The sequence below is a fragment of the Phyllostomus discolor genome, chromosome 7 (assembly GCF_004126475.2).
Source record: "Phyllostomus discolor isolate MPI-MPIP mPhyDis1 chromosome 7, mPhyDis1.pri.v3, whole genome shotgun sequence".
NCBI lineage: Eukaryota > Metazoa > Chordata > Mammalia > Chiroptera > Phyllostomidae > Phyllostomus > Phyllostomus discolor.
In genome coordinates, this window is record NC_040909.2 from 51,306,330 (window position 1) to 51,330,554 (window position 24,225).

General features: G+C 35.3%; 1 protein-coding gene and 1 pseudogene across 1 annotated transcript in view; one reads left to right on the forward strand and one right to left on the reverse strand.

Moving 5' to 3' along the window:
• The window catches only part of LOC114501907 (sarcolemma associated protein), a 156,414-nt gene extending 136,264 nt beyond the window's left edge, over positions 1-20,150 (forward strand). Inside the window, 12 exon segments of the mRNA XM_036030949.1 lie at positions 3,348-3,472; positions 4,576-4,660; positions 6,122-6,132; positions 6,707-6,765; positions 6,767-6,819; positions 6,821-7,026; positions 7,730-7,798; positions 7,801-7,846; positions 10,736-10,907; positions 14,762-14,821; positions 14,823-14,897; positions 18,309-20,150. Of these exon segments, the coding sequence (XP_035886842.1) occupies positions 3,348-3,472; positions 4,576-4,660; positions 6,122-6,132; positions 6,707-6,765; positions 6,767-6,819; positions 6,821-7,026; positions 7,730-7,798; positions 7,801-7,846; positions 10,736-10,907; positions 14,762-14,821; positions 14,823-14,897; positions 18,309-18,401 (1,054 nt within the window). The 3' untranslated portion in view covers positions 18,402-20,150.
• Positions 20,151-23,298: 3,148 nt separating this feature from the next.
• Positions 23,299-23,808, reverse strand: LOC114501342 (annotated as a pseudogene).
• Positions 23,809-24,225: the final 417 nt, after the last annotated feature.

A 24,225-nucleotide genomic window follows, 5' to 3' on the forward strand; every position in this document is an offset into this window, starting at 1 on the left:
CCAATATAAAGATAGGAGAGAGTTAAAAACAGCAAGAGAAAAGGAAATGGTTACCTACCTACAAGGAGTTACCATTAGACTATCAGCTGATTTCTCAAAAGAAATCTTGCAGACAAGAAGGGGCTGGCAAGAAGTATTCAGTCATGAAAGGCAAGGACCTACACCCAAGATTGCTCTATCCAGCAAAGCTATCATTTAGAATTGAAGGGCAGATAAAGTGCTTCCTAGATAGGTCAAGTTAAAGGAGATCATCATCATTAAGCTCTTATCATATGAATGTTAAAGGAATATATCTAAGAAAAAGAAGATAATTAAAAATACGAACAGTAAAATGAGAACAAGCTCACAACTATCAACAACCATACCTAAAAAAAAAAAAAAAAAAAAAAAAAAAAACTAAGCAAACAACTAGAATAACAGATCCACAGAAATAGAGATTACGTGGAGGGTCATCAGTGAGGAGGGGTAGAGGGAGGGGGGACAATGGGGGGAAAGGTACAGGGAATAAGAAGCATAAATGGTAGGTACAAAATAGAGGAAAGTTAAGAATAGTATAGGAAATGGAGAACTCAAAGAACTTATATATATGAACCATGGATGTGAACTAAGGTGGGGGGAATGATGGAGGAGAGAAGGCCCTAAGAAAGGGGTACAGGGCAAGCAGGGGGAATAAAGGGGAGAAAAAAGTGAGACAACTGTAATAGGATAATCAATAAAATATATTTTAAAAAATAATAAAATGCTGGTCCTTTTCATTATGTGGTACAGAGAACTAATTTGCTTGATCCTTGTGTTAGTAGAACTCATTGTCTAAATTGAATTTATCTCCAAAACATAGTTACTTAACATAAAATCTGTTCCATTATTTTTAATTGAGGAGCAAATATTAGTTTTGTTTCATATCACTGATGAAAAGACTTGTTCTGCTGCACACAAGAAATGTCTGGTTTAATAGACCTTCAAGATGGATTACACAATGGTTTTTCATTTGTGAAAGGATCCCCCTTCTCAAAATAAAACAGTCCTTTAGTTGTCACATTAATTTATTTATGATTATTATTTTAAAGGTCTCTACACATTTTAGATGTAAATCTTTGATTACCTTGTGTATTAACTGGATAGTTAAGTGCCCACTATGTGTCTAGCATTGTAGTAGATGGATATAGTCCAATTTATGTAGTATGGAGCAGAAGTGTGAAACATATATGCATTTAACATTATTACTAAAAAGAAACAATGACAGGAATCCTCTTATTTCTGGAGAAAAAATAAGCTATGATATAACTAAGAATATACCATGAGTTATAGGAAAGACAGCTGAGCTAATCTTTGCCATTTTAATTATGATGTGTCTTGGTGTGGGCATTTTTGGGTCCATCTTGTTTGGTACTCTGTGTGCTTCCTGGACTTCTGTATCTTTTTTTTTTTTTTTTTTACCAGGTTAGGGAAGTTTTCAGTCATTATTTCTTTATATAGGTTCTCCATCCCTTGTTCTCTCTCTTCTTCTCTGCTATCCCTATGATCCTGATGTGTTATGCTTAATATTGTCCCAAAGGTCCCTTAAACTATCCTAATTTTTTAAAATTTCTTTTTGCTGTTTTGATTATTTTTTTTACATTGTCTTCCAAATTGCTAATGTAATCCTCTGCTTCACCCAACCTGTTGTTTAGTCCTTCCAATGTATTCTTCATTTCAGATATTGTATTCTTCATTTCTGATGAGTCCTTTATCAGATCCACGGACCTTACTCACATTTTGTCAGTTGTCTCAGTAATGACCTGTAAGACAAAAAAAAAAAAAATCCTGAGTCCTGCATTGCATTCTGTTATCATGTCTCTGTAGTCTCCTTTAATCTGGAACAGTTCCTCCTGTCTTGTGTTTCATAACACTGACATTTTTGAAGAGCACAGTTATTTGTAAAATGTCCCTTATTTGGCTGTACCCTGTGTTTCCTCATGATTGGTTCATGCTGTGCATTTTTGGTAGGGATATAACAGTAATAATACTGGGCATCATATCAGGAGGTATCTGATGGAGAGTTGTTCTATCACTGGTATGTAAATATTCTGTTACTACTTTTATCTACTTTATTTTAGCATCTACTTATGATTCTTGCCTGAATCAACTCTTACTGTATTAGTTGTCAAATAGAGATTTTATAACTCTGTCATTCCTTCTACAGTTATTAGCTGGCTTTCTACTATAAGGAAGAGTTTTCTCTCCTCTCCTCCTCCTCTCCCCCTCCCCTCATGTAATCAATAAGTGTAAAAATATGTATATGTAAATCTGAGATTACTGTGATTGTATTATAAAATTTTATTCTCAAGCCCTTTTTTGATGGATTAAAGTTGTGCTTGAGCTAACTTGTAAACCAATATACTAGAAGAATATGGTCTACCTGATTTATTTCAGGCAATGTTCAGTAGCAGAAAACTTTAATACAATGAAAGATGAGTAGAGTGACTAGAGAGGAAAGAAATTAGGGGAGGGGCATATTTGAGATGCAGTGGTGGATCTAATTAGTATTTCGATAAAAACATTTACATTACATCATTTAGTAATTCAACAAATATTGCTATGTGTGTAGTGTTCGGAAAACAATGATGACAAAGTGAGTACTGTGCAGCTTTCAGCCTACTTTTTATTTTGTATTCCACAACTGGGGAAATCATGCTAAAATTCCTTTTTCTAGCTCTGGCTAGTGTGGCTCAGTGGATTGAGTATTGGCCTGCAAACTGAAAGGTTGCTGGTTAAGTTCCCCGGGCAGGGCACATGCCTGGGTTGTAGGCTAGATCCCCATGTGGGGGTGTGTAAGCGGCAATCACTTGATGTTTCTCTTTCACACATTGATGTTTTTCTGCTTCTCTTTCTCCCTCCCTCCTCTCTCTCTAAAAATAAAAAGAATTTTTTTAAAAAATTAAAATAAGTAAAATACTTTTTTTTGAAGAAAAGCTTGTTTCCATTTTCCCATTTCCAGTTAAAAGCAAATTGTTCTGACTTGTTAGCAAGAAATTTCAAAAATGATAGCAAATAGCATTATGCCTGTCTTACTGAATTTGAGGCCTTACAAAATAAGTTCTACATAAGTGAAATTTATAATTTTAGTGTGTATTAATATATATTTTGTTGTATCGTGCTATGAATTACTAATACATTTATTTAACTGTACTTGTGTTCTTTAGGGAAAATGACTAAAATGCTTAATGTAATTGCATTGAAGTTTTATTTAACTCAGCTGTGCTGTGTTTAACTATGCATGTCTGAATATGAACGAGATTGCTGATCTTTGGTTGTAGAGATTATATTGTGATACTAACTATTGCTTTTAAAATAAACTTATTTTCGTCAGATGACTTACAGGGTGCACAGTCAGAAATTGAGGCAAAACAAGAAATTCAGCATCTTCGCAAGGAATTGATTGAAGCCCAGGAGCTAGCTAGAGCAAGTAAACAAAAAGGCTTTGAACTTCAAGGTGAGATCAAGATTACTTTGATTCTTTAGGGGATGTGGAGGCCACATAGTATAACTTAATGGCCCCAAACTTGGAGTCCAGAGGCATGGTATCTTGTTCCAGATCCACAATTTTATTGGATATGTGATCTTGGGACATTCACTTAACCTTTCTGAACTTATGTTTCCAATCAATAAAGTGGGGAGAGTTCAGTTGCTCTGCTTCCTACACATTGTTGATGTGAACATCAAGAAAGACCTCTACCAATGCAAGATCTTAATGGTTAGTCACATGTTAAATGTAACAAAAGGAAAAAAACATAATGTATATAAATTTCTAAGTTTTAGTTACTCTAATGTTTTCCACTCAGTATAAGATACGGAGATTTATATTCGTCGGTAAATGGGATGAATCAGGCTAGGTTAAGGCAAAGAATCTTCTAATGTCCCAACCATTTCTCTTCTAGTAGCTCAATTAACTGTGGTGTCATAGTCCAGTGGAGTCTGTCCTATTCCCTAGAGCATGTATTTCTATACTGTTCACAGTAGCTACCTGGCTGTATGCAATTAGTACCATAGAAAGTCTTAGAATGAGAGAAAGTAAGTGTCCTTTAGAGTCCTCATGTTCCATAAGACAGCCTTCCTGACCAGAAGGAAGATTCTCAGGGAGAAGTTACTACTTCCTTCCTTTTCTGCTGCTTGAAAAAATTAGAGTTGGTATTCACTTAACTTGAGCCTTTTGGAGGGTCTAAACTAACTTAATTATAATGAAAAAATATTTAGCAAACAGCAGTTATTTAATCAGTATTTACTGTGTACTTGGTAGTACACATGAACATTTTAAGTTTTCTTAATTTAAGCTCAAAAGTGCTAATAATTAACAGCTATCAAGAATGCTTCTTATGAAGAATAGCACATGTTATCTATAATCTAGAAAACTCCACTACTCAATTGAATAGATTTATTACTACTGTTTTGTGCTCCTAAAATATTTAAACTGCCTAACTACTAATACTGATGATACTTACTGCCTAATTTTTGTTTTCTCAGTAAGCTGTAGAAGAGAATTTTATAGAAACTTCCAACTGCCCAATTCTGAATACTTTCATTAATGCACAAAATTAGATGTACTATGTTTTACTTTCAGCTCTTTGGAAGAAGAAAGAAAAGCTTATCGAAATCAAGTTGAGGAATCCACTAAACAAATACAGTTCTTCAAGGTATGGAACACCCCAAGGGTAATTGAGATTGATTAAGGAATGTAAAATAAAAGAGTGCATTTATTCCAACAATAGACATTTAGAATGGGAAAGGAAGGGGTAAAGGTATGAATTTGGTAAAGTTGTCACTTTCTGAATTATTGTAGTGAGTTAGTCTGAGCTGCTTTGTGCATCAGCACTTTTAGCTTGTTGGTAGCATTATTGCTAATGTTCATAACACACTTGGCGTTGCAACAAAAATTATATACCACATAAAATAGTAAAATGGTCCCTGCACTGCCTTCAGAGGTAAAGGCTGTTTACCTCAACCCAGTGGGGTATTGCAGGGTCATTACAGAAATGACCAGAAAGACACCTGCCTGTCAAGGGTTTTTCTCTGAACCAGAGCTGCTCGTACTGTGGGGCTATAATTATGAGATACTCCAGGATTAATTTGCCTGTATTGTCAAAGAGGGAACCGATGTTATGTTAAAATTTTAGTTTGAGATGATAGCGTGAGAAGAAATTAAATAGACAAGTAATCTTACTTCAGAAAAAAATGAGGAGTAATGTGTGAGGCTTGTGATATTTACCCTAAAATATCCCAGAGAAAAACCAGTCTTTGGGGGTTTTGTTTTGTTTTTGTTTTGTTTTTTGAGTGGGATACTTGAGTTCTTTAAATTTTTAATTTTATTATGGTCAAATTAGGATTTCTGGTGTAGGTTGGATGTCTTTTAAATTGAAACCTCTTTAAAACCCTTATTATAGCTTAATGCTATTTTCATTAATTTATATAAATCTTATTTGAATTTATATTGCCATCTTGAATTGTATATGTGCAATTTTCCCCAAAGGGACTTGGTTGCTGCCTTTGTCTTAAAGATGTTTACTTGGGCATTTTTGAGCGCCCCCTAGCGCCAGCATGTATATTTTAGGACTAAATCCACAAATCCATGATCATACGATCTCTGGCCATTGGTCTGTTCCGATTTTGAAACTGTTACTCCCTGAGTGCTTCCAACAAACTTAAAAGGCTTCATATTTTCTTTAGTGTTTGTTTATGGAGCAATCCTCTCCTCTCCCAGCCTTAAATCCTCCTAATTATTTTAATTATTCTTTTCTTCTATCTAAGGAACTTTTTCTACCTATAATTTTTTTGTGTTATGGTAATCAAAACTAGTATCATAGTCCTGAACTGAGTATTATTTTTATACAAATTATTTCTAGTCCATCATTAGGACATAACAGGACATTTTAAAATGTACCTCTTTGATTAGGTAGTACTCATTAATTTTATTAATTCAACCAGTTTTTACTCTGCTATTATTGGGGATAGAAACATGCATGAGATGTATGATCTAGTGGAAAAAATAAACAACAAGCAAATAAGTATGTAATGTGACATCAAATAAAGGCAGAGTAAACAGCTTGAGAATGACAGAGAAGTTTTTTTAGGTAAGTCATTAGAGAAGGCTTCTTTAAGGTATTAACATTTGAACATAAAATTGAATCAAGAACATTAAAGATTTTTCTAATGCTTTACCATTTGACAAAGCAATTCTATTTAGGAATTCACCCTAAGAAAAAAATTAGAATTGTGTTATAAGCAATATTGTTTATAGTAATTAAAAACTAAATAGCCTACAATGTCTAAGGATCTATCAAAAAAGTTACAGTTGTAACAGTTGTTTTTTGTTGTTAAGAGATACTTATCACCAGTCAGACAGACAGCACCTACGTATGTTATGAGTTTGTCCCTGTTCTGTTTTTATATGTGTATACATAAATGCATAGAAAATACCTACAAGAATAAGTAACAAATATTAGAAGCAATTTTCTCTGTGTGGGGGAAAAAACATTACTTTGGGGTTTTTTTTTCCTCTTTGTGTTTCCGTATTTTGACATTTTCTGCATTAAACAGAGATTGCTTGTACAATCTAAAGCAACAAACAGCCATGGTAGCCTGGGCTGTGTAGTGACTACAGTCCCATATGGGCTATTCATTTACTTCTGATTACTGTGGACCAAGAAAATGATAGATAAATATACTTTTGTAGCCCAGCTGCAGAGGTTACACATCAATATTGAGAATCTTCGGGAAGAGAAGGACAGTGAAAATCACAAGCACTCGAAATGAATTGCTTAGTGCCCGAGATGAAATTTGCTTCTTCATCAGCAGCAGAAAAGGCTGCCTCTGAACGAGACACTGATATTGCTTCTTTACAAGAAGAGCTTAAGAAGGTGCGAAGTGAGCTTGAGCGGTGGCGGAAAGCAGCGTCTGAGTATGAGAAAGAAATCACAAGCCTGCAAAACAGTTTTCAGCTTCGATGTCAACAGTGTGAGGACCAGCAGAGAGAAGAAGCAACAAGGCTACAAGGTGGATAAGTGTGTTTTACATAAAGCTCTTAACTCTTAACAATGATAACCTTATAACTTATAAAAATTAACCATTCAAGCTATTTTTCTTTGATAGTGATTGCTTGTACAGAGCAGTGTCTTAATATCGGGGTTTGTGAACATTCTTCAGGTTTGCAAGCTCTAGAATAAAAAGGATTTGTCTTATAAAAGTGAAGTGGGGCCCTGGTTAAGTGGCTTGGTGGTTGGAGCATCATCCTGTAAACCAAAAAGGCTACAGGTTCACTTCCACTTCCCAGTCAGGGCACATACCTAGGTTGCAGGTTCAATCCCTGGTTGGGATGTGCGCAGGGAGGCAACCAATGGATGTTTCTCTCTCACATTGATATTTCCCTCTCTCGCGTGCATGCTGTCTCTCTCTCTCTCTCTCTCTCTCTCTCTCTCTCTCACACACACACACACACACACACACACAAATCAATAAACATATCTTCAGGTGAGGATTTAAAAAAATGAAGTGGGAAAAAAATTACAAAAGTTCAAGGTGATGGGACTACCCTGAGGTATAGATGCAAAGTAACAGGAATCTAAGAATAGTCATGTAAAATCTACATGTTTTTAAGGGAGAGAGAAGTACATTGTTCTCTGAAATTCTTCCCTTTATTCTCTAAATTATTACAGAAGTTATGTTCCTGTATTACAAATGTGTTTTGGGATTCTTTTAGGTGAACTAGAGAAGTTGAGAAGGGAATGGAAAATATTGGAAACTGAATGCCATTCTTTAAAAAAGGAAAATGTTTGCTATCATCAGAACTGCAACGGCAAGAAACAGAATTGCACAAGTATGCAAGAATGCTCTTTTTAGTTTCAAAATATTTATCTTAAATTTTAACCTGAATTTAATGTTTATATTAAATATATTTTTGGAGCAAAATGTTTAGCCAGACTCTTATTGGTATTTGGCAGGTTAACCATGCTAAATGAATACTTCAGCATTTTTTTTTCTACCACCACCATCATCATGCCTATCCTTTCTTTTTGGTATACTTATAGAATACAAATTAATTAAATTGCTCCCTCCCCCCCCAAAAAAGTCCTAAACAAACAGCAAAGATCTATAATTAGTGATTGAACTTATCCTATAAACTGAATGATAATAAATTTTAAACACAAGTTTGCTTTTTCTTTCACACCAGTGATCCCTTCTTTAATAAGGGTGATGAGGAGATGACTGTAATAAAGAATTTATTCTATTGAAATATACAAATTCAGCTTCCAAATTTCAAACAGGTGTTATATAAAGAGTAGTAATATACAAAGATCAAGAATCCTCTAATCAGTTAAATCTTTCTAACATCTAGTACCTTACATGCAAACCACTGAATGCAATAGATTTATTTCACCAAATTTAGTGAAGCCTGTTTTCCCATAAACATTTGTTGCAGAGTTCAAAATATTTTTCCTTAAAAATTTTATGTTCTGTGTTTTTTATTTAAACATCTGAATTTTTATTAAGAATATGAAAGTAGTACCTGTTTATTTTTGAAGCCAATTTTAATGAATCCATCTCCTTCTCCCCAGTACACCAAAAAAGGCAGTAACATTACTCTCTTGCTACCCTTGTAGTCACGCTCCTCAACAGCTTTAAGGTTAGCAAAAACTCAGTGATCAAGGTCAAGTCCCACATAAAACAAGCTTGGGGGAAAACAAAGAAAGGACTAGATATATCAGAAAATAGTAAGCCTCATTATCTGCTTATAAAAATATAATATTGACTATACATTTGAAAAAACCAAGAACTAGTTGAAGGAACAAGAAGTGCTGATTTACTCTCATTACTGTACTGTGTGTTCTCAGTATCTGTTCAGCACTTTTTTCTTTCAGTACCGTATCTTTACGTAGCTTTCCCCACATTTATGTGTATTACTTTTTTAATGTTTAGAGATATTAATAATGAAAAATACAACAAATATTTGTTTATACCATGTAAAAGTTTGTAAAAGCAATTCCAAAATATGAATAGGACAAAATAAAGACCCAGACACAACATATTTAGGCAAATTGTTTGGTATAAAATATGTGTAAGGTGAATGTAGACACTTAAGTTCTTCATATTTGAAATACACTTGGATCTTAGTGAATTCATTTAGTTTGGTATTCTAACAAGAAATACTGAGTTGCAGCTATATTATTACCTGTATTATTAATACAGGTAATCAGTACAGGTTTGATTACCTGTCTTGTTTATCTTAGGTTATTCTTTATAATTATTGATATTTTAAAGATTTCAGACTTGATCCCTCATTTTTGAGAAGTGATTAATTGGAATCTGACAAACTATTAAATGCTATTTTTTTACTTTAAATTTTGTTTAAGTGGTGAAAGTAAGCCAACAAACTTCTTATGAGTTAAAAAGCATATGGTTTAAAAACATTAGGTCCCAGAGGATGGAATATATATATTAGATTATTGGTTAAGTTGTCTGCCTAAACTTACATAACTATTGAAGAAAAATTGTTAAACTTTTCTGTTTATTTGGTAAGCATACGGTGTTTAGAAACTAGTCCTTCTTTATAGGTTCTTGTCTGCCATTTAGTTTCTAGCTATATTGGCCTGACATCAGACCTGCCCCCTGAGAATCTGCCTAGTGTACAATCAAAATGTGATTTATACTCCATAGTACCTCAGTTACAATATTGAATCTGAGTCTTTTGACTCCTTCTGAGAGACATAAAACTGTCATTTTGAAAACTTTATCCTCCTTTAGCTATTTCAGTTACAGAACTTGGTTCCCAGTGTATACGGAAGCCAAATTCTTTAACTAACACAACTACACTGTATGGATTCTTTGTTCTTTGTTGTATGTGATATAGAGGAATTGAATAAAGAATTTCTACTTATGCCTATCAAGCTCTTTTCCTAGTGTGTAAATCAGGGGTTTTTTAATCAAGTTATAAAAATAATCATAGAATTTAAGTCAGAAATTGGGTTCAGTCTTCTTGTTTGACAGTGGAGGCAACTGAGACTCTCCTTGTGTTATTTGTGTCAGTATAACATGGGGCCTGGAACAGACCTAAGAGTTCAGTCACTGCTTAGTCAGAGAATGATATTGTACCAGTTAAATGACTTGCTTAAAAACCCCTCAACTGAACACTGGCAGAACTGAGGTCTCAAACCCAGCCTCCTGGTTCTCTGTCCTATGGTTTTCCTGAGTTGGGTGTGTCTTCTCATTTGAGTAGGTTTATCTTTACTTGAGTTGGCAGTAGCTTCTAAACTTGGGTTTCTGTTCTCCATCCTACTTGTCAAGTACTTAAACTTATAAGAAAAGAGTTCAAATACATGCTATCTTTTCCTGCAGAACACCTGCACTGAATTTTTTATGATAGCTAAACTGAATCTTTTATGAATCTCTATGATAGTTAATATAATGTGATATAACAAAATATAGTTAGTCACCTCTTGTTTTTTAAATTTCAACCTTTGTGTATATTTGATTATCTGAAAATAGGGCACAGCTTTAGACTTACTTGCATTTTTTTAGTGTTTTGATGCTTTTTTACTTATTGAAAATATCTTATTCTTTTTATACTTATTTCCTCCCCTGAAATCCACTCTATCCCTCCTAGTGAAATATGTAAGGAATTTGACTTGCTGCTGTCTATCTATATGATAGATAGACATCTATATGAACGTCTATCTGTATGAATAATTCCGTCAATGTTTGTTTACAGTTCTCAAAAGCAGAGTTTAGAGCTTACCAGTGATCTCAGCACCCTTCAGATGACTAGGAAAGAGCTTGAGAATCAAATGGGATCCTTGAAAGAACAGCATCTTCAGGATTCAACTCATTTAAAAACTCTTCTCAGTAAGGCTGAAAACCAAGCAAAGGATGTACAGAAAGAGGGTAAAGCAAAAAGACATTATGAGCCCAGTTATGGTTGGACTTAAAGCCAAAAGCACATCAGATATTCATGCTAGTTAGAAATAAAGTCACATTACCTATCACAAACTTGATACTTGGAACATCTGTGCTTGGAGATTTCAAGCTGTGTATCATTGTCCATATAGGAATTCATCTGTAGGGTTTGGCCTCAAAAATATAAATTATATTAAAAACTTTTTCTGTACCAGTTAGTTGACCTGTATGGTAAGCCCTTTGTATGAGATCTCTCAAGTCATTGTTTCTCTTTCAAGACAGTATCTTATTTAACTTAAATATTTTGGAAAGCAAAGTGGGGCCACACCATAATGTTGTTTAAATCCCTAAGATGACACTAGTCTGAAAGTTACTTAAAAGTTACCTCATAGCCAGCTAGCCAAACCATGTCCTATGATCTTTTACTTTCTTCCCACCGCCCCATCCCATTTCCCCTTCTTCCCAAATATGCATGTTTCCTTTTCATGTCATTTTGCTTAAAACCTTGACTTGGTATATTTTTTTTTAAATCATGTTAAAAAATGTCATGTGAGTATTGACCTTTGGAACAGAGACCCCAGCTAGCCTCTTCCTAAGCAAAGCCTTGAAGCTGACAATTGGGGGCCGTAAGAGCTCTGTTCAGTCCTTCCAGCCTTTTACTACTCCCTGCATTGACTCCTGACCAGCTCTGGGACGGAGAAGGCTGATGCATCTTGATCTACTTGCTGGTCAGGTCTCATCACAGTTGTTGATTCTCTTAAACAAAGGATTCATTATAAGTAGAAGAAGTGGAAGACAATTCTTTCTCTTTAATAACAAATTTTCCCAAAATTGTTTTCAGAAGATCTGTTTAATCAATGCAGTTTTCTTCACACTTTCCTTTCCTTGTACTATCCTAAACTTGGAAACAATTGTTGTGCTGTCTTCATATTTGTTCCTAAGGGAAAAAAACTGTAACATTATATGTGACCATATTGATTTTGTAATATGTTCATTTTTATCCTCTTACTAAGGATATGTGTTTGGGAAGACATCTCATTTTATTTAGTTGGAACACAAATTTTGTGCCAAAGTACATATCCTAGTATTTAATACTGTAAGCACTTTGTGTTCTTCCAGCCCATATCCCATAATTCTTTCAAAATCTGGGAAGAATGCGGTGGTTGGAAGATGATTCTGTTGTATGTTACTATGAATGCATTACCGTTTGTTGCATTATTTGTTTGCCTGTTTTTGGTCACTGAGCCATCAGTGCAAATGCTTTAACTGTTTTCACAAATGGCAGTGGCATGTTGTCACAGCATCCAAATTGTTGATAGCCTTTGGATTGCATTAAATGCAGCATATTTTAAATGTATCTGTTTCTTGTTAATATGTTTCTTTTCTGTTTTCTCGTTCAGTGTTTTCCATTGTGAAATGACATGTAGTCATCACACTCCTTTGTAATGTAAATTGTTTCTCTTTCCGTTTGTCCTGATGTCAACTATTGGACAGTAGTCTGTTATTAAAGTGTTCTTTAATGAGGATTCTTATATCTGTGTAATCCACTGCAAATTAATTACTATCCTTTATTAATGCACATATATTCCCTTTCCCCTTTGTTCTCCTTTCTCTCATAGAGTCATGCTTAATGTGCATAGTGTCATCATTATGTATCTTCAGCACTGTAAAAGGCTGATATTACCAGCTGATAAGCAAGGTTATTTAAGAAGAAAACTGAAGGTGTTGGTAATATTGTGTGGTATTTCCCTTTTATTCAGAACTGAGCTTGTTTCTCACATTTGAATTAGAAAACAAGATGGAGTAAAAATGATATCCAAGCAAGGTGTGAAACTAAGACTGCAGAAGGTCACCTTTGTTTCAACAATTAAATTTTTATAAATGGCAGCTTTTATTTTGAACGTTTAACAAAGAAAATACATGAAAACAGTACATTTTAATCCTCACTGTTATGAAGAAGATAATGGTGTATCCTCTTTATATTTGACTTAAGAAAGCAACTATATATTTTAATTTAGTAGGAATATCTATGAATTCATAATACATTCATCACACAAATCACCCTGCAAAGACTGACTCGGGAAGTTGTTTGGCTTCACCACCTTGTCCTGAGGCTAGAATTCTTCCCACCAACTTCACATGTTAAAGGGAAACAGCTGGATCTTCCTGAATGAGCTGCCTTCCTGTCATTTTGCTTCACAACCCCTGGGACGAAGAAATGATTAAGTGGTTTGGTGTAAAGGGCAAGCTGGATGTAAGAATGGTGGAAAGGGAAAGTAGGGGAAATTTTAAGTCAGCACTTTGACTTATTCTTTATTACTCACTATTAAAAATCAGACTGTTGATTATGTTTTAAGATGCAGAGACTAGTCTAGGTACACTAAATTTACCTTGGAAGCCTGCCCATAACCTTCTGCCTTCTGGAAGGAAGTCCACAGACCCCACAAAAAAAAGCTGTCATAAAGTCCATGACTCTTACCCCTTAATTCATTCTCTGGCATACTACCTGGACTTGTTCTGGGAACATTGGTAGGTAACAAGAGGCTCCTTTAATATTTTACCTTCTTTTCTGTACCCATCTTCCATTTTCTGGTGACTTTTCTGCTAACCCTAAGCCACCTTCTTCCACCTCTGCTGACTAATGTTTTTATACATTTCCATCCTTCTTAGTATTTACCTTTGAAGTGCATAATGATAAGCTCCTAATTAATGACTCCAAGGTACTGAACTTGCATTATTCAGAAGCACCATATCAAGGTGTGTCCTTTATTAAAGAATTTCTAGGATATAGGCAGAAAGGAACTGGAAACTTTCCAACCTCGTGGGCTATGTTTAGGGAGAAGAAAAAACCTTTCTGGTATAGCAGATACATGGTATATTTATTTTATATTCAGCCCTTATCTTTCTTTCTTCCTTCCTTCTAAAACCTTCAGAGATGGCAGAGCTGGGCAGCAGAGGCAGAGACAAAGGCACAGCCAGCAGCAGAACAGTCTTGTTCTTTGAGTGGGAGCCCAGCTTGCATGTATAATGCAATACCTAGAATTGGAACCAGTCTAGAATTCCTGCCTCCAGGGACATTTAAAGTAGGGGCAAACCGTACCATCGTTTCTCATTGACCTCACCTGTGTTTTGAGGAATAGCTAGTGTACCCAAGGAAAATCAAATTATATGCAGTGAACTGTTTTCCAGAGCAGGAAGTAGCATGTTTCACTATAGAAAAATGTCTATCAGAAACACATTTAAAAAAATTACTTTTAGTTGATACTTACAAGTTTAAGTTGAGAGATAGAAATGTCCTCACTAATAATGCTTGGTACCTTAGACACATTTCTTTTATTTGCTTAGAAATTCACTTATCTGGGACATTTTGATAACCTATGATGCTAGATAAAGGAGAGCTAATGGGAATTAATGCTTTCTACTCTAAGACTAAAATAGCTTGGCTGACATTGCTTACCAGAATATAAACTCATACTTTCTAACCTTACCATTTAATTAAGCTATGGAGTTTTTCTTCACTTGTTTTCTTTTGCTCAGTTTGAAATTTTACTTTTCTCCAACTCAGTGGAAAAAGTGATCCTTTATATTAAAAACAAATGACACAATGGTAACTTCTCTTAATTTTTTTAACCTCAGAGCCAGAACAATCTTACATCGAATCAAGTTAACATTAAAGACTTCTTATCATTAATGCAAATGGTTCTTATTCTTCTTAAAACAAAAAAGGCTTGACTTTGGTCTTGCAGGTGACTTAATAGGGTCTGGTATATAACCCTGACTAGAGCCATAACTTCATGCCCATTTAAGTTGAATCTGCACACTCTTTTTTCTTTGCCTTTAGTATGAAAAGACACAGACTGTACTCTCAGAACTGAAGTTGAAGTTTGAAATGACTGAGCAGGGAAAAACAATCAATCACAGATGAGCTCAAACAATGTAAAGACAACCTGAAGCTGCTCGGAGAGAAAGGAAATAATGTAAGTTTTTGCAAACTTGCCTTAGCTTTGATTGAAAGGCAGGTGAGAGCCCTGAAATTGATTCTTCAGAGGCTTTCATTACAGATTGAGAAACTGCAGCCTGTGGTACACATGAACTAAACTTTTCATTATGAAATGACTTGATGGAATCATTGTGTTATCAAGTTTTTTATTTAAGAATTTGCCTCTTTAAACCTGTGTACCTAGGAGAGCCTAAAGATTACCTGGAGAAAGAGCCTCCCTTGTTTGCAAAAAAATAATTACCTAAGAACTGTCAGCTTTTCCCAGATGAATCTGAAGCTCTGTCATTAAATTGTCATGTGGCCCTTGTTTTTTCCCCTGCTAGGAAATGCAGCATTGTACCACCAGAGACCCACCTAAGGAAGAGTAGTTCGTGTTGACTCCTTAGCATTTGGCTGTATCCAAAAATGGAAGCTTAATTACGGTTTTTATTTTATAGTAATAATTTTCTCATTAAGGCACATTTCTAAAAACTTAGTGTCTTTTGGGCCCCCTGTAAATGTTAGGAAATATTGGTGAGTTTCTGTAGGGGGGTGTATGCATGTGTGTGTGTGTGTGTGTGTGTGTGTGTGTGTAGTTGGAATGTTTGGTATAAACTGAGTTTAATAATATCAGTTTGTTTTTCATTTGCTAGAAAGGCAGATGGTCTTTAAAAATAAATGTTATGTTACATGTTTTGGTGATCATTGCCTTTGTGGGACCTAACTGATGGGTGATGTTCAGTGTGGTTGGTTGTTCTCTGACTATTTCAATCCTTTGTCATGGCTTGGACACTGCGGTAGGCATGAGTCACACACTTCCTGCAGAGGAAGGCACTCTGCTTAACTTGCAGCACAAGTACAAAAGAGTGATGTTTCATGGCCATCTCAGAATGCTTGTGAGTTTGTCCAACTGTCCTTTGCTAAAAAAAAAAAAAAGTCAGTTTTTTTAGAAAATAAAAGCTTGTTGCTTAATTAGGAGCTTTTTAGAAATTGATAAATTGGATCTAGAGGCTTTATGCTAAGCAAAATTAGATTGTGTTTATTTTGAAAATGTAGATTACAGAACTCTCCTAAAATCAGATCATAAGGTTTCATTCCAAGTTTGGTTACTCCTCTCTTTTATGTTAATTTATATCCCTTTGAGTATGGAATTTCATTCTCCTTCCTACTGAATTAACCTATGAAGACATCTAGCATAATCAGAATGGATCCCCCATACCATTTGGAACTTTTTCAAAAGTAACCATGCTATTTATAGTTGTACAAATAATTTACCTCAAGGGAGAATTTCCTTTTTTTATGATGTTGGACTTGTGGTACTAAAATATTACTATGTAATAAATTCACTGTGGTAATTTAATATAATTGATTATATTTGGTAATATAACTGAAAGCCCTGAGACATGGCTGCCTGTCTTTATATACCAAATGTTTGTCATACATTGTGTCAGATCTCTTGCTCGGCTTGGAAAGCACACACCACAGGGCATTTATTTTTAAGCTTTAAAGAAATACCATCTCAAGCAAAAAAAAGTTTTGATTTTAAAAAAGGTTTTGATGGAGAAACTTTAGCCATTTCCAATATAGCCATTGTCAAAGAATGAATTCTAAGCATGGAATAAAAGTAATACACTGTAAGCAGAGCATAAGTGATTGAGGTATTTTCATTGCTCTGTCTTAACGTACTGCATTTCATTAGTATGTTAGGGACACTCACATTGCCCATTGCTTCCAGCTGTTCCTTTTAGACTGGTAGTTTGTTGACTTATACACTACAGTCCATCATTCTGGATTGTATTAGATGTCTTTAAAATGTTTGAGTCAGTGTAAAATCTTAGTACTATTACTTCTATTTCCTCAGTCTTCTACCCTTCCTCACACCCTTTTCGGGTCTAAATCATCTTATCTGATTTTTGTATAGCATAAAATGATTTTAATATCCCTTCCCTTCTTTAGCCTTCCATATTACAACCCGTCCCAGCCGTATTCATCGGCCTATTCCTGGCTTTCCTGTTTTGGTGTTTCGGTCCATTGTGGTAGAGAAAGGTACAAGCACTACTGTTGAGGTCCTTGTCTGTTTGTCCCCGTCACCTGTTTGTGCCATATTGTAATATAATGCATGGCAAAACCACACAGGTATTTCACTACCTGGAGCAAACCCTTCATTAGTATGCCATGTATTGTGTCATATGAATGAACTGAACAATCAACTAATCACATAACATTTTGTCTTGTTTCCTTTGTAGTAATGCTAACCATGAATTAATTCCAACCTAACCAGTTGTTAATATTTTGCCTTTAACTGAGTCTTTGTCTCTAGCAAACTGGAGTAAACTATGAATTTCTGCAATACTAATTCCCCTTCCCAATTATATTTTTAATTACATTTTAATGAGAAATGAAGAGTTTGCCTGTTTGAGATTTTCAGCCAGCTTTCTTCCCCCTCGTCCTTTACCTCTTCTTCTCCATAGTGGAGAGTTTTCTTTGTTTCAACCCTTGCCTATATTTACACTACGGCTATGAAGATGAAGAAGCATAAAATGAGCATAATGGACCATTGGCTCACAATGTCAACCCCAGTGTACATTTCCTTTAAGAGTAAACCTATCCCATATCTTTCTGAGCCCTGTTTTGGCAACATTAGAAAATTTCCTTAAAAGCCAACCCTCTCAATAAGAACACTAGTGAAAATAAAGCTTTATCAACCAAAAGCAAGTTGATATTGTAAAGCCCTCTGAAAGTTATCAGGGAACAGCCCATCCATGCTTGCCTCCAACATGCTTGCATGTTAGTAGACCATATGAGATGATCACATGACATAATTGCATTGGACATGGTCTTTACCAAAAGTATGAGATGGGCAGAGTCCCTGAATAGCATCTCCCCATCTTGAACCCCATCTGATATTGTCTTACATAGTTTCGAATTAGAGGATCAAAGCTTAAACCATTTTCTTTCTATCACCTTACCCACCAGCCTTTTGTATAAAACTACCCTACCATGTGAGTTTGGTTTTTATCAAGAAATAAACATTTTAGGCAGAAAAATATCTAGACATCCATGTACATCAGTTAGTTGTAATTTATGGGTACCAGAGTAAATAAAGCAGGCTGAGCCCAGAGGGTTCCTTAGAAGTCACTATTAGTCACAAAATTGAAAACTGCCAGGACTTGCCTGAAATGTATCAGGCTTCTACACAGTGGTCCTCTAAAAGTTCCTGCTATTACGGCTCTCCTTATACCTGTACTCCCTCACCCTTATTTATTTATTTTTTATAATTTATTCATATGCAAAGATAAGGTTTTTTCTAACATTCTAAGTATTCAGGACTCTCTGGAACCCAAGGGGTTGATAGGTATGAAAAGAAAGGGGAGAATGTGATATTGACTCTTGGTTTCTTTCCACACAGAAACCCTGGCCCTGGATGCCCATGTTGGCTGCCCTGGTTGCAGTAACAGCCATCGTGCTGTATGTGCCAGGTCTGGCCAAAGCTTCTCCATGAGAGCGTTTCTTGAGTCCGTACACCGTCCTCCCTCTAGAAGCTGGCATCACACTTGTGCTGGGGACAAACAGAACAATTTTCTTCCTTTTTACCTCTTAAAAACAGCAGAAGTGCAAGAATACAGCTGTAGGGTCATTGCTTTAAATTATATAAAATGTGTCTGTCTATAAAGAGAATGTAAAATTGTGACTTTATTGTAAGCAATGATTTGCTTGCAATTTTTCATGTAATTTTTAAATTAGTATGTTGAGATTCTGAATATTACGGTGGCCTAAAGTAGGCTTCTTGGTACACCAAATTATTTATAACATTAAATTTATGGGTATTTTACTCTGAATTCTAATGACAAATAACTCATTTTTCTGATTCGATAACTACCCAAAACCAAACAATCAATACATACATGGGAAGAGAGGCCCTGTGTGCTCAGTGCCTATCGGTTTGAAATATATACATATATATATTTTTTACATATTTACGCCATTTTTACTTGTTATAAAACCACTGAGCTATTGGGAACAAGACTTAGAGACAACTCTTTGCGTGAATTTTTTTTTTAAAGAAAAATAATACACTTGGAAAATATCCTGTTCTAGTGATAATTTGGGGAATTTGTGCACGCTTGTTTCAGCCTTAATGTGACTTGATGATGTGGAGGACATCAACTTTGAAAAACTTTCCATGAGAGTGTGTATTTTCTTGAGCAAACTGAAGTATTCCTGGGAGCAAAAACATAGTAATTATATAACTTCAGTGCAGTAAACCAAACTGTTGAGTCAATTGGAATGTAATTTATTAAACCTCATATATTTAAGAGATATTTTCTTTAAAAGTTACTTTTTCATATACAACATTTTAGGAAGCATGATTTTTTTTCTATCATCTCTTCCTCCAAAGCATGTTTAATTGAAAGAATATCTCTTTAGATAAGCTTTTACTGACTTAATTTGATTATGATATTTCAAAGCTAATTCATGTTCAAGGTAAGCTGTTAACCATCAGCAGGTTTCCTGGTTGGGTATGCAAATGGTTGTTTTCTTTTCTTTGTTAATTAAGGTGTTCTGTTAATGAGAAGCACTATTCCCAAGATTAATAGTGTTCCATGCACAGTGAAGCACCTAAACACTGCTTGATATCATCAATTTAAAACACAGAAGTGGTTTTGTGCAGCACCACAGTTATGTCAATAAAGTTTATTTAGATCATAGAATATCCTAAAGTATCTCATAGAAATTTTTCAGCTAATGAAGACTGGGAGGGAATGTCAGTGAACTGGCTCAAATGTTCTGTAGCAATCCACAGGCCTAGCCAAATATTGAAATAGAAGTTTAGGATATAATTTGCCTTGTGATCTTTGGCAGTCATTGTTTATACTTTAAAGGTTATATTTTAAGCTATGTGGGATTTGCTGTTGGGAGGATCACTAGAGTTATGGAGGAATTAGTCACAGATGACTTGTAGAAAAATACTGTCATATATGGTTCATTTCATCATTTTCTGTTGCAGGAAGCCACTCTACCACAGAATGCTAATACGCCAGTGGTACCCAGTACCTCTTGTATAGGTTATTGCAAATATTGTTCTGAAGTGCTTAACTTCAGAATTACATTTTTTAAAGTAAATAATTGTTTTAAATCTATTTTGTAAAGATATAAAGTACAATAGAATTTCTGGAGTACAGATTAAACTATTTGCACTAACTCACGTGATGTGCATGATTTAATAAAACAACTTTACTCTCCCTATGCATTTTTGAGTTGGATATCATTGACATTTTTAGTGCTGATTCTACTATTGGATTGTTAATAAGTCTTTTCTTAAAATGACTCTGTGCAACATATATATGTTTGGGGTTCTTTGGGGTTTAAAAGAAAACACTGAGCTGTTTCCTCCAGGTTTTATTAGCCTTTTATTTAACTTACTGCTCTATTTTTTCCCTCTTTTATTATGGTTATTGTTAAAACATGACTCACTTGCCAGACAAGTCTCTCTAAATGTAAAGTCTAGTATCAGTATTTACTTCATTTAAATTGAATAAATGGGTTTTTGTAGTTACTGCCATTTTTTCTTAAGCATATAAGAAAACCTATTCATAAGCAATACCTTCAGTTTTGTTTAGTTCATTTCCAGGTTAAATAAAGAGAAGGGTTATTCACTGATAATGATAGAGCCACTGAGAAATTTTAATCACAGCAGTTGAGAATTGAACAACCCTATAATGATACATTTAAGAATTATTCAAAGACGCTACAGTCTGGGTTAGAAAACAAAAAGAATGAATGAGGTATTGAAGCTAAACAGAACCAAATTGGCATCCTGACACTCTGCTTTTATCAGCTGTGTTACCTTGGGCAAATCATTTATCTTCTCGAGTCTTCATTTCCTTGTTCATCAGATGGAGAGAATAACATCTATATTTTTAGTGGTAGTATAAAAATTAAAAAGATAATGTATGTGGACTGTCATTTGAGTGCTAAAACGAGAATGTCTTACTAGAAAAAATACTGCAAATATTTAAGTTAGGCGAACCATCACAGCTGTTTAAAATGAATTGATTGACCCAAATGTTAAGACTTTCTCTGTGTGTGAATGAGATATAACTACAAAGTAATGAATCAGAAGAAAGCATCTCTGCTTAGATCTATCCCCATCATAGTTGTGTCTTTGGGACGTGATGTGCTCACTTCGATAATGAGCCAATTGCCTGTGACAGGAATGCCTGTTGTAACTGTCTTCAGAGCTGCTTTGAGTCACATTGCTGAATAGTCATAGGCTTCCAACCAAAAATAATATTGCCTAGTTTGATCTGTCACTTAACTTTACCCCAGTAACTTTTGGCTCCTTCCAGGGACTATGTCTACTATCAAAAAGATGGAAATCTGCTACTAAAGAGGAAAAAAACTGCATACAAAACAACTGCGTTAAAAATGTGCAAACTTGCTCCAGAACATTCATTTCTGGAAATTTATTCTGAGGACATAATTGTGGGCACAAAATTTTAACTAACCTTAGTGTAGCATTTTTTTATAATAATAATGGGTAAATAGCCCAAATGTCCAGCAATGGGTCATTGGTTAAATTAATATTGCCATTCTATATTACTATGCTTACAAAGTATGTGGGGGAGATATTCATACTATATATTAAATAAAAAAAATAACCAGTGTAGAATAGCTCTGGTTTTATAAAGAAATAATGTAGACATACAGGATATGTTCATAGCAGGAGGACTCAAAAAGATTTATACCCAGCCTACAGTAGTGCTTCTGTCTCTATGATTGTAGGTCAATTCTCTTCTTCTTTTATGATTTCTGATTTATTTTTAGTAGTAAATATATGTTGCTTTTGTACTTTTTTGAAACGCTGCTTGATTTTGCTTTGAATTAGAAACAAAAAGAATTTTGCAGAATTCCAAATTGGTTTCCATAATTTAACTTGCCAAAGTATCTACATCTAATGTTCATTTGCACTTACTAATTATGGTGTGTTTATTTAAAAATCAGTCTTACAATTTTAAACGTGGCTCATATACATGTATATAGAATTAGAATGTTGGAGGAGGTCTTAGCAATCCATTCTTACCTTTTTTGCCTATCAGGGGAAAAGTCTAGATAATTTTTTACTCAAAGTCAGAATGATAGTTATAAAGTTGAGAATTAAGATGATGATTTTCTTTCTCTTCTTCTCCCTTTCCCTTCCCTCCCCTCCCCTCCCCTCCCCTCCCTTCCCTTCCTTTTTCTTTCCTTTTTCTTTCCTCCACATTGTCTCCAGGCTTCAATGGTTTTATATCCATTCATTTAGCAAATACTTGTTGAGTGTCTGATGTGAGGCACTGTGCCAGGTCCTGGCAATACTAACTCCCTATCATCATAAAATTTTAGATGAAGAGAGGAAATATAGGCAAGGAAGCTGGCAATTGCAATAGAGTGAATTAGAGGAAGACATAAGGTTAGCCTATGGAACCATAGAAGAGGGGTGCATTCTATCTCACTTTCAGCCACCCAAGGATCTAAGCCAGAAACTCTTGGCTGCAGATCCAGAGGAGAATTCCTTCTAGTTAGCCTGGAGGGGAACAGGATTCCTTTCCCTTAACCTCTCTCTGTCTCTTAATACCTCTCTCTCTCTCTCTCCCCCTCCCTCCCTCCCTCCCTCCCTCTAAATTTTATTTTATTTTTCCCTACCCCCTCTCAATTTTAAATAAGTTTATTTAAGCAACAAGACATTTGAAAGGAAAATTATCTAGGACTCTTTTTTTTTGTCCTCACCCAAACCTATGACTGTTTGGTTTATGGGGCAACGATCCAACCAATTGAGCCACACCTTCCAGGACTAGGATTCACTTCTTTTAGAGTAATTTATCCCTACTTAAAGACAGATTGTTCTACATATAACAGCTATGTATAAAAAAGTTTAAAAGTTCTTCTTGGTTTTACAGTGACAGATGAAAACATTAGAATTTTCCAATGGAACAAGGTATTGCAAGGATTTTTATGTCCTTTTTTTTTGTTTGTTTAACAAGGAGAGCAAAGTAACTTACTGGAATATAAAGATAAGAGCTAAATGAGCATGCCACTAATGGAAAAAGGAACATTTTCACAAAACCAGTATTTTTCCCCTATCCCATCTCCACTTGATGTCTGTTAAAACATACCATTGGGCACTGGTTGGTTGGCTCATTTGGTTGGAGCGTCATCCCATACATCAGAATGTTGCAGGTTCAATTCCTGGCCAGGGCATATACCTGGATTGCAAGTTTGAGACCTGCTCAAGGCTCATGTGGGAGGCAACCAACTGATGTTTCCCTCACATCAGTCTTTCATTCCCTCTCCTTCCCTCCCTCTTTTCACCTCTCTAAAGTTAGTGGAAGAGAAACATATCCTCAGGTAAGGATTAAAAAAAAAGTGTAACACCATTGGCCATTTAGTTTTTAAAAATGCAGGTACTTGTACACATACATCAGTTACTTGGTATACAATAAAGGAATGGGGAAAGGGAAAATAAGAAGAGAAAACTATAATGTAGTGGTCAGGATGTGATGGAACCAAATTGCGGTTTTATAATTGAGAATGTCTTCTTGGTCTGGATGAACAGAGTTCTGGAGTAAAGTAGCAGGTTCCCCTTTTTGCAGATACCTCCTGTGTGCTGCTGGAACACAATTGTATCTTCATTCTCCACTTCTAACTGCTCAGGTATATCTGTTTCATTGACTGGCTGCCTGTCAGTTCAAAATCTGATCTGCCTCATTGACAAACTCTTGTCGTTCACAATAGGCTTTCATTAGTTTACTAAGTGGTGTATGCCGCTTAGCCTTACCCTGCATCCCAGATCCGTCCTGCACCCCTACCTTCAAATTAATGTGATTGTTGTTCTCAGTCTGGACTCCTTCCTTGGGCTTTTCATTGACCATGGCAAGCACTCGAGTCTCTTCAGCAGCTGCTTCACAAAAGAGGTACCAGGTCCACACCAAACAAGCAGCACTGGGAGCAGCAGAAGAAGGAAGCAGCCAGGACTGGTTTCTCTTGAAGTACCTGCTTTAGCAAATCATTAAGATCTGAGGTTGATTTTTCCTAGAAAAGCCATTATGATTGGAAAGCATTTTTAAGGCTTTATGTACTGTCTTGGAGTTTTGTCCTATTAAATGCTTTGAACTGTACCTTGCAAGTAACAGGTAACTAGTGAAGGTTTGGGGCTTGTTTGTTTATTTGCTTTTGTTGGTTTTGTTTGTTTGTTTTTTAGCCAGGGAAGTGCCTTAGCCAGACTGGCTCTTTGAAAGAAATCTCCCGTTGGTGGGCTGGATTATGAATTGGATGGAGCCAATAACCCC